Genomic DNA, 11471 nt, shown 5'->3' on the forward strand with positions numbered 1-11471 from the left:
GTTCACGGAGGAGCACTCAAGATCTGCAAAACCATCTCCTGCATTGGATTCACCACTGGTGTAACTCAGAGTGGTGCCACTAACATTAGTAGAGTTATGTTGGTTGACCTGATCTTCCTTCGCAGCCTTTGATGGAGATCACATATTCACCAACACAAAAACACGCCTTCTCTTGTCTTTGAAGGGGTGTCTTGTGTGCATAAGAGCTGCATTGTGTGCAATAAAGACAGATTGGATGGGGCTCTCAGCAACTTGATCTGATTTAGTGGTTGGCAACCCTGCCAGCAGCAGGGACTGGAACTAGATGGTATTAGAGGCACCTTCCAACCCAAGTCACTCGATGTTTCTAAGGAGTCTCTGAAAGCTGTTGCTACAAAACCTATACTACTGAGATTTAAAAAGTAAAGCAAGAAATGACAGAATACTGAGCTTAACAGAAGAGATTTTTTGTTTTGTTTTGTGCTCTTCTACACTGAGCAGTGGACAAAGAATATGACAGACAGAAGTCTCATCAACTCACCAAAGAAAACAGTCATGTTTCAGGTTGGAATGTGGTTGAACTCACCTGGCTCTGTGGTGGGAAATGCCATTTCTAACAAGCCAGGATTATTTACAGTACACTCAGGTAGGAGTTCAGCTGTACCCAACCACTACTCAACAAAGGCATGCCATAGTGCTTATGATGTGGAGATAAGCATAATACTAGAGAAAGTTATCAGAAGGTCTCTTTGATTTCAGAACACATTTAAAAAAATGAATTGGGCATTGTCTTTTACTAGATCATAAACAGTGCACCCAAATAAATATATGTGAGCACGCAGTTACGTGGAAGAGGCCTACATATTGTGATTTGCCAGAATACCTTGCTACCACATGCCAGTGGTGTCACATAGAGACACTAATACAAATAAATAGCTGGAGGTGTTTATTAAAAAAACAACAATTTGTGCTTGATTTGAACATAATGGCTCCACTCAGGGTAGTAATGGGGGTGGAGAGCCCTGTTCACAGGGCGTAACCACAGCCTTGCTCTCCCCAGGGAGATGCATAAGGCCAGTCTTGTTCTAAAGAATTTGAGGGTTTTTTCCGCTCATGAACATTTTATCCAAGGGTGGGAGGGAAGGAAAGTGCATAGTAGTGGAGCGGAGCTGTTTGTTGGTAGCTAGGAAAGTTACAGTCAGATAGGAGAGGCACCTAAAGCAAATATCACCATCACAACCAAACCCCTCCCTTGGGTCCAGCATACAATCCTGCTCAGGTGCCTTCACACGGTAATCTGGGCATGCACAATTGCTGCCTCCCACAGCATATAAAGTGCCCCACGAGGAAATAACTCATATTCAGCACAAGGGAGGCAATCCCAAAATGAAGGTTTTCTTCGTCCTCCTGCTGGCAGTCGTCCTGTGCACTGACCCAGGTAAGATAGATCTCCATCATCTCCAGCAGATCATCAACTGGAAGAAAAGATGTGTTATGGGTTTTGATACTGAGGGGGAAAATACTGGTCCAGTTGCCATAAGATGTTTGCTTTTTGATGGAGTGTCTCATGTGTTGCAGGGGAAAACAGTTCCTCCCTGGTACTGGTGTGATCCTAGTATGGATAGATCAGCTTCTAGGCAAGATACATCTTAAAAAATTTGGAATTTAACTGGGAATTTAACTTGAATTTAACTGAAATCAAAATTACTAAAGTTAGACCACACTGTTTGATATTGTTGTTTTATTTTGCTTTGCTTTGCTTTGCTTTTGAGATTCTTCTTCTTCCCATCTTATTTAATTGGACTACCGCAACATTTCTGCTGTGTTTTTGTTACCACTTGTTTTCTTACTCATTTTAAAAGTAGCTTCTAATGCCACAAGTTGTGGGTTAGAAAGGAGAAGAGAAAATGAGAGAATACCACAGAATGTCATTTTCTAGACTGAATGGGTGGAATACAGGCAAAGCAGATTTGAAACTTTTCTGGTCTGACCTGAGAAAATGTGTGATTTAAAAACAGCTCTTCCTATTAGTAGAGAAGAAGTAGATCTGAACAGAGGTTTGTCCCAAATAGCAAAGGGTGGTTAACAAATAGGCTGAGAAGCTGTTCGTACAGACCCTCTCTTCTACCATCTTCCATAAAGTTGCTCTGAAACGTGACTTTTTGCTGCATTAATAGATAAATGTGACAGTAAGTTGTAGCACTAGATTTAAGCTGGGATTTGACTATTTGCTGAATCAGACATCTATGTCAGAACAACTTGGACATGAGACCAAGTACATAAAATCTCTTCTTGTTTCAAATCTGTTCTGCTCTGAATAGCACTCATTTCTAATTATGGCTTGTCTGCATCTTAAAAGAGTATTTCAGGCATTAGGATGTTGAAGAAATCATGAGACAAGCCTGGCAGTCAAGGAGTTAAGGTACATACACACATTCACAGCATATTAGCAAATCTGCAAAGCTTCAGTTGTGCCTTGGGGCATGGGTGGGTAATAGGAATGGGTAATTGCACCATGCTCTCACTCCTTGGGGGACTGCTTTTCATTCGGGCTAGGCATTTGTAAACTGCTGTGCTTATTCTGCCTTTGCTTGACCTCTACCTCCACACATGTTAACAATGTTGAGCTGGGTCACAGAGAGATGGACATGTCCATGAGGGGATGGGAACATGTGGCAATCTGTTTGTGAGATTCTGTTTTCTAAGAGGGACTATTGGATAATAGGTATCACAGGTTGATCAAACTGAGAAAACGAGCTGAAAGAAATCTTTAAAATCTCCTGCTCTGTTCCTTCCTTACCTTCTCCTTCTTTGGGCTTTCTCCATTTGTCCCAACCCTGGCCACTGTGCCTCACCTAAGGCTTTCGTGTACAACCTTCCTGTCTATAGAGGAAGACAAACAACATTGACCAACCCTTCTGGGAACTTCATCCTTCCATCTCTGCTCAGTTAACAAGGTGGGAATATCACAATAATCCCATTCCTGAGAGGAACTGTGCTGGGCATCTCAAATGCTGAGGAAGGAATAGTCTCCTTCCCGTTGACTGATGACTGAGTCTCCTTCCCATTTGCTTCATCTCCTTCAACTGCTTTCTTGCATCCTCAGTGCACTACCTACATCTGAAACCACTCCACTACCTACTAGATTTTCCTCTCACCTCAAGCAAGTAGGACATCCTCGAGCAAAAAAGTAAAAAAATGCTGTTTTCCCAATAACAGAGGTAGTGTCTTCCTTTGAGCATCCACAAAAATGATCCTATTTCCCAGTGCACGCATTAGATTTGGTTACCTGGAGAGCTTCAAATGGATTTGTGTTATAACCTCTCTTGGTCTTTTGCAGGTTCTTCTTTGCAGTGCTACAGCTGCAAGTCAAAACTCAGCAACAGCAACTGTCAGGAATCAGTGAACTGCAAGGAAAATGAAGTGTGCAAGACAGATATAATCAGTAAGGCAAAGAGGGGGTGGACAGCATGGGGAATGGATTGTTATTGGAGACTGGCATGGTCTCAATCTCAGGTGTCCATGTCTGCCCCACCAATTCTAGATACACCAGATGGTATGGGCCAGCAAAGCTCAGCATCCGTCCCCAGAAATTATTTGGTGAGAAAGGGATGATGTAAAGCTTTCAGAAAAGTTCTAGTTTAGGTAAAAGTGACAGAAAAATAATCTTTGTCCCTTGGTGATAGCTAGTGCTGTCATCGATTTTAAGTGCCTTAGTAGTAGCGTTGGCAAATATTCCCCTCCCACAGAAAGAAGAATGTTATTACACCTGTGGCTGAAACAAATTTAGAGACATGATTTATTGGCCATGGTGTTGATGGTATGACTGTTGAACTTGATGATCTTAGAGGTCTTTTCCAACCTTAATGATTCTATGATTCTAAGTTCAAATCTTCTCCTCTCACTGGCTGTAAGGGTGTGATTCAAAAGGCACATACTTCTTGTATCTCTTAAATTCCTCAGTGTTTACCAATGGATCATGTGAAATAATAAGCACTCAGTGCAGTGCCAGAGTCTGGAAAAAATCTCAAGAGAGCACAACTGCTTTGTTTAGCACATAGCAGAGCAGGGCACTAGCGGTTAAGCACATGATATTATGAATAACATATACAAATGTCCCTCTTTTTTTTTCTTCCGTAATAATAAGAAGTTTTGCTTATAAGGGAAATCGTTAAGTTTATAGCTTCACGAACCTTGGCTGGGATAATATTTCATTGAGTCCTTGGAGTAATGGTCCTGTCTTCTTTCCAGAGGTGATAGGGTTCTTCAGCATCATCAGCAAGGGCTGTGAGGCAACATGTCAAGAAGACTATCAAGATTTCAAAGTGGGCAACAGGAATGTCTCCTGCTGCACCAGCAACCTCTGCAATGTCAATGCAGCAGGAAGTGTGAGGAGCAGCTATGGAATGGCAGCAGGGATAACAGCCAGTGTGCTCTTGACCTTCCTGAACAACAGACTGTGAAGAGGAAAGAGAGCTCCTGTGATCACAGAAAGTCTTGAAGCACCCCTGTTACGATGGGAATTGTAGCCAGATGCAATTTGGTGTGTTGGGCATACAGCATCTTTGGAGCTGATGGCAGATCTTTGCCTTATGATAGCTTCTTTATTACTGTTGTTGTACTGCTGTATTGCTGCTAGATGAGAAAGCGTGTGTGTGTGCAATCCACCGAAAATAAACTATACTAATTTCTGAATCCAGTGTGAGTGCATTGCCTGTATATCACTTACCTATGTATTCCTGCACACAACAGTTGGGTGTGTTGTATATCTGGCGATTGTTCAACCTTGTTAATTGCTATGTAATGACGTGTGTTGAGAGATGCCGAGAGATTAGGGACATGGCTTAGTGGGCATGGCGAGGGGTTGGTGGTTGGACTAGATGATCTTCTCCTTAATCATTCTATGATTCTATTATACGATTTCATGCCATTACACATCAGAATAGAGTTGGCATCCATAGCTCCAAATCTTGAGAGGCTCTGATTAATGACAAACTCTAGAGGGTATATAACCTAAGAAGACCCACAAAGAGCAAATATCTAAAGAGAAACTTGCTTCCAGCCAAGAGATCCCACAATCCTGCACCTTGTTGGTTACCACACAAGACAAAAACATTGCTCACCTTCCCTGCTCCATGTGCATATGGTCACTCATAATCCCACAGCTTTAGGATCCTTGGGATGGTGGGCAGGACTGCACAGCCAGATAGCCAGATCATCACTGTGGGCAGTAACTGTTGGAGTGAAAAATATGTCCTTAGTGTGTCCTGGTTAATCTATGTGTGACCTAAGATTGCCTGCAAATTCTGCAATTGCCTGCACATCTTCATGATGGCCAAAGGTATTGTGGTTGGCAGTGGCATCCTCTAAAAGCTTTCATCTCCCAACAAAACATTCTCAAGCTTTCTTCTCTAAGTTCCATTTGTCATGCCACAGCCTGGCACACAGATTCTGCCACAGGGTTGAAAAAGTGCTGATTTCAAAGCCTAGTTTTGAAGGAAGGGTGGAGAAATAAAACATTAGAGGTTTCATTTTCCCCTCTAAGCATCTTGATTTTGTAGTTCAGCCTAACATTTGGGTCACATAACCAGATGCACCCCTATGTTGGATATGGTTGGTTAGAATGAGGAGGATAAAAGTGTGGTGAAAAAATGAAAATATTGCCCCATCCATAGAGGTCTTCAAGGCCAGATTGGATGGGGCCTTGGGCAGCCTGGACTAGTATTAAATGTGGAGGTTGGTGGCCCTGCACGTGGCATTGGGGTTGGAGATTCATGATCCTTGAGGTCCTTTCCAACCCTGGCCATTCTGTGATTGTGTGATTGTGTGATATTAAGGAAAAGAAGAGCAGTGGAGATAAATAAAGGAATGAAGCTGGTTCCACTTCTCCTGAGGTATAGGGGAAGAGAAAATTAGGATAGGAATTGTGTTCCCTGAAAATTTGTTGAGGCCCTGAGGATATCAACAGAGTACACTTCCCTTTTACAAAATTCACAAAAATTCCCTTCTTCACAAAAGATTCAACATACAAGACCCAAATACATGGAAAATCATTTCAAACTCTCTCAGTCAGTGGTAGCAGTAAAGTGTCTGTGTGCAAGGCAGGCTGTACAGTTTTGTCTTCACTCATATACAGTTATAGCTTCTCTCTATAGTTACGGATTCTATATTATATAACTTGCCCTCCCCATGTACGTTGTTTTATAAACTCAAGTGTTCTCACCTTGCACTGGAATAACCTCTACAGCATTAGGCGAAACTGTCTGCAAGAAACTCTCCAATAAGGCCTCCAAACCTTATGTGTGTAGAGATCTGAAAAACAAGTTAGAAATCATAGAATCATAGAATCATAGAATCTTTAGAGTTGGAAGGAACCTTTAAAGGTCATCTAGTCCAACCCTCCTGCAATGAAAAAGGACATCTACAGATAGATCAGGGTGTTCAGAAGCCCACCCATCATTGAATGAATTTTGGAGAATAAAACACATGTTCCTCTTCCCAATATACAAGAAAGGAACAAAAGAATTCCTGGAACTGCAAAGGATGTGCAGAGCCACAGAATGAAATAAGAAAAACATTAACCTGGTAGAGGTGAGTCATCAAGGGTTGACCAGATCACACATAGCTGTGGGATAAGGGTCAGCATCAAATTTTGGATGAGGTCAGAGAGATGTCAGAAGATTACGACACTGTCTGCTGTTGTGAAAGAGAAAAACACATAAATCTTTGGTTATAAGATGTTGACAAGCTGCTAATTGTAGGAAGCAGGGAAGGGGTTTCCCCAAAATAAACTGAAATGAACCACCTTCCCCCTAAGATGCCTGTCTCATTATCAGCAGAGCAAGGATATGGAGTAGGTGAGGTGGCTTGGTTGTTTTTTTGGTATTTTTTTGTCTTTTTCCAAGCCTCCAGAGTCTAAGAGACTGGAAAGCAGAGTTATCCATCTATACACACCCCAGCCAGACTGCTTTCTGTGTGGACAACTAGCTTCACGATCTCTCTAGCCCAGAGGCTCATCTTCGTGTAAAAGGATCCTTAATACAGTACTGCCCCATGCCCACTTTCTCAAATAATTCCCAGGTAGTCAGAAATGTCTACATCCAGAGACTATTCCCTGGAGTCTGTATGACTGTGATAGCCCTTTTGTGAAGACTGGGATTTCAGCTGTCTGGAAATGGTCAAAATATGTTAGCCAGATTCTCAAGTGATGTTTGGTGAGACGCAGCCTCTTTGACCAAACTGCAGTTACTGGAGAAGTCAAAAACTGAATGAATAAAATATTCTCAGGTATTTATTTTCTCTGTGTCAAAATCTATGAGGGAGTGTGGTTTATCTGCGTTATAGCACACTGATCAGTTTGATTGGATGGGTTGGTTGGACTTGATGAGTTTTAAGGTCTTTTTCAACCTGAGTGATTCTATGATCCCATGTAGCACTGATATCTATTTTGTGGAGGCACAGGGAAGCTTAGGATTTTCTTGATGGAGCCAAGAGGTTCTACTGGTTGAAACCTTATGTCTGTATTCTACAGGCTGAGAGAACTATTTTTCCTCCCAGTTTTCTCTTTGTACATATTCTGGAAAAGAGTACATGATTGACAACTGAGTTATTTTTCTCTCTAGGGATACACCTGGAGTTTTTATATGTAAACACAGAATAACAGAACTATAGAATCATTAAGGTTGGAAAGGACCACTGAGATCATCAAGTCCAACCATCAGCCCATCCCTACCATGCCCACTAAAACACATCACTCACTGTGACATGCACTCTTTTCTTGAAAACCACATGGGACAGTGACTCCACCATCTTCTTGGACAGCCTATTCCAGTGTAGTACAACTTTTTTAGAGAAGAATTTTTTCCTAATATCTAACCTAGCATAGGGGTAGGGATTAGGTAGCTTAATATGAAGGTGTAAATGCAATAGGCTGTGCCTGGGATGGAGGCAGTAAACAGAAGTGTAGGAAGCACCTACAGAAATAATGTGGTGCACTGGTAGACCTCCCTGCTGCTTGATATGTCCTGGAACAGCACTTGCAATAATGCACTTCCTTTTCCATTCAGGTCACCAACAGACAGCCTTAAAAACAAGCTGCTAAATTCTGGGAAGGACTAGGAGGTGGCACAGTAAAGTGGAAAAATGACTCACTCACAAGTCAAAAGCTGGGCTGGGTCAAGGGCAGGACCAGAAAGAGGTCTGCCTTTTTAGGTCCCATGAATGCAGGTTGGCAGAAAGCCTAGCTTCCCCTTCTTCCTTGTAAACCCCTAATAAACACAAACAGGACTTGTTCCCTCCTGCAGCCTCTTCCAGCCCTGTGCTTAGTTCGTGGCATCTTACAACTCCACAAGCCTTTGGCGGAAGGTCAATTTGCACTGGGAAAATGGGGTGAGAGCTGTTTGCTGGATCAAGAATAACATTTATTTAAAAAACAAGGCTATTTTTTATTCACCCGTAAAAGTTGTTTCTTGACATGGCTGGCTAAGCAGTGCTATCAGTTTTTCTCCTATCTTTTACACACTTTCTTTTACACACTTACCAAGAGGCCTGAAGCTTACAGTCTCTTTAAGCAACTTAATCTATCATGTATACAAGAGATTCCTAAACTTCCAGGATCACTTGCTTAAATAATAAGCAGTTGCACAATAAACTGGATTGTTTCTTATCTCTCAAATATAGGAAAGGTCAAGCAAATCTGACCCGGAGTGACTGCTTTGGCATATCTTCTATGGTAGGAAGCATTACAAATGTGCATTTTGAGCAAAATAAAAGTGTTTCTTGGATTATTGCTGTGGTGTTGTATTTGCTGCTAGTAGTGTTACTAGTCCTCATTATCTCTGTGGATAGGGATTAGAGCATACAGCATTTCCTATGGCCCAGCAGCATTAACACCCAGTATATGCACCTGATTCTAAAAGTGTCAACAAGGCCCCTTGAATTCAGCCCAATTTACAGCAGCTGGTTAAAAAAACATTTGATGATATTAAAAAAATATCCCTGTTTAAGGACCAGCAGTTCCTTGCAATGCTCCACATTTCTTTTGTGGCCCAGGGCAAATTACACAGCCTCTCCATATCTCTATCTTCTACAGGTGTTATCAGGTCCAGTCTATCAAGAGATGCACAGAGAGTGACTTTAATGGGGCCAGCAGAGAGAAGTAAGCTAAAAATAAGCCAGAACAGAGTCAGCTAGCTAACAGAGCCAGAGAACTACCCGCTACCCACCCACCCTGCACAGCCACATTCCTGTTCCCAATTATGCAGAAACTGTTGTGCAACCAGGCTTTTCATGGTTTAAAAAGACTGAGGGAGAGCCTGCAGTTAACCGTGCTCTTGCAGTCATAAAAACAATCAAAAAACCAACCCTTTAATTGCAGAACATCCCTCAAGTAACTGCACCTGTCACTCACCCTGGGCAAGGCTGGCTGGGCAAGGCTGGTGGAGCCACGCTCATGCCATGCCATCTTGACTCATCCCAATCCCACCCTGTCACATAACAACTGTGTGGCAGTTTCAGCTTACTTTCAGCTCTGCTGATGCCCTTCTAAGTTAAACAACAAAACTCCTTGCAAACTTGCTGCACCCATTCGTCCTCTCAATCCACATCTTCACTCACTGATATTCACAATCCACAACTCCTGCTGCAGTCCTGATCTGCTTTTCATAGAATTTCTCTGATTTGCATCCACAAGCCCATATTGTGTAGGCATCACACTACAAATTTAGCAGTTCATTAAAACACCTCTTGCTATGTGGGAGGTGAGGCACTGAAACAGGTTACCTAGTATTGTAGTTATTGTCCCATCCTTGGAGACTTTCAAGGTGAGGCTGGATAAGGCTCTGGGCAGCTGATCTAGATGTGGTGTCCCTGTTCATTACAGAGGAGTTGGATTAGATGGCCTCAGAGGTCTCTCCCAACGCTAAGGATTCTATTATTCTATGATTCTGTGTAGACCAGTTTGTATGGGAACCTGGGCAACCTAATCTAGTGCCTGATTAAGTGGTTGGCATCCCTGGCCATGGCATTGCGATGGGAACGAGATGGTCTTCAAGATTCCGTTCATCCTAAGCCATTCTGTGATTCTACAGTTCTATGTGCCTTTGACAGATTCTGAATCCTCCATCTGTGTTTACCACCCCCACTGAAACAGCCATAGTGCCCTTCATGAGCACAAATTCAGCTCTCCCAGTGCTTCTCCATGTGAATCAGAGGCACCGTGGCCTAGCCCTTTGCTTTCCATTCTCAGATTAATTTGAGTGCTTCATCAAGAATCAAAGAGTCATTAACATTGGGAAAGACCACTGAGATCATTTAATCTAACCTTCAACTCATCATCACCATGCCCACTAAACCACATCACTCAGTGTAACATCCAGTCTTCTCTTGAAAACTTCATGGGACAGTGATTCCACTACTTCCCTTGACAGTTCACTACAATACATCACCTTCCATACACCTTCTCTACAGCAAAGATGATTGGTAAGGGTCTGCATCAGGAAGCAAAAATGTTTCACTCTGCTTGTTATTTTCATTAGAGATACTATCTGATCTTGAAGGAATTTGGGGAATGAGGGCTTCACCCAGGACAGGCAAGTAAAAGTGTAGTGATGGCCAGGAAAGGGAGTTGTTTTCTTCAGGGTTCACTACGTGATGATTTATTATCATGTTTAGTATGTTATTTGCATGCAGTCATCCATCTACCTGAGTGACTGCAAAGAATTATATCCATGGTGTCACACACACCTTCTGTCAATCCTATTTGTGTCTTCTGCTCTGGATTTGCACACAGCTGCATCTTTTAAACTCACATTCTACTGTGTAGTAAGGGGATGTGTTTGCTTCCACAGACCAATTCATGAAGAAATTGTAAAATATCTGACTGTAACATCCTCTGTTTTTACAATAAAGAGAAAAGCATTCATCCCACTTGAAATACCAATGCTCACAGAGAGACTAGCTTTTTTGATACCTATTCAACTACAGTGACTAAAAGCCATGCTGAATAGAAGCAGCCTTGGCTAAGCTTCAAAGACTCCACTGAGATGTGATAATTTGAATATATCTGACCTGCTCCTGTACACATTAAATGAGATTTAAGAGGAAAAAAATTTAGATTAAACGTATTAATTTGACCATTCAAAGTTTAAATGTGAACGTTTAAATGAAAACAATTAAGAAAACAACCTTTCCTGCTCTTTCTCATGCATGCCACAGAGAAGCAGAGAAAGGAAATCCTTGCCAAGAGTGTACTGCTTATGTGCAAGCGCTGCTTCTGGACCAGCTCCAGTTGCCTGGATGTAAAATGGCAAGGCATTTCACAATTGTTCTCACACCCATGTACTATTAAAGACAGTTGTTTCCCTGCCCTTAATAATCCTGTATAATTATTTTTTCTTCTTTCCTGTTTTTGCTATCAGGCACTTTTCAAATACCACGACTCTCCACTGTTTCTCCTTAGGAGTCCCCAGGACGATGGAGAAAGGAAGTCAGCT

General features: G+C 42.1%; 1 protein-coding gene across 1 annotated transcript; it reads left to right on the top strand.

Moving 5' to 3' along the window:
* The first annotated feature begins 1130 nt into the window (after window positions 1-1130).
* On the top strand, window positions 1131-4674 carry PSCA (prostate stem cell antigen). The gene is made up of 3 exons (XM_052704295.1): window positions 1131-1417; window positions 3320-3424; window positions 4231-4674. Exons 1-3 carry the CDS (start codon window positions 1366-1368, stop codon window positions 4440-4442), a joined length of 369 nt encoding a protein of 122 aa, XP_052560255.1. The 5' UTR covers window positions 1131-1365; the 3' UTR covers window positions 4443-4674.
* The last annotated feature ends 6797 nt before the right edge of the window (window positions 4675-11471 follow it).

Source organism: Tympanuchus pallidicinctus, unplaced genomic scaffold (assembly GCF_026119805.1).
Source record: "Tympanuchus pallidicinctus isolate F22 unplaced genomic scaffold, pur_lepc_1.0 scaffold5, whole genome shotgun sequence".
In the NCBI taxonomy this organism is placed as follows: Eukaryota; Metazoa; Chordata; class Aves; order Galliformes; family Phasianidae; genus Tympanuchus; species Tympanuchus pallidicinctus.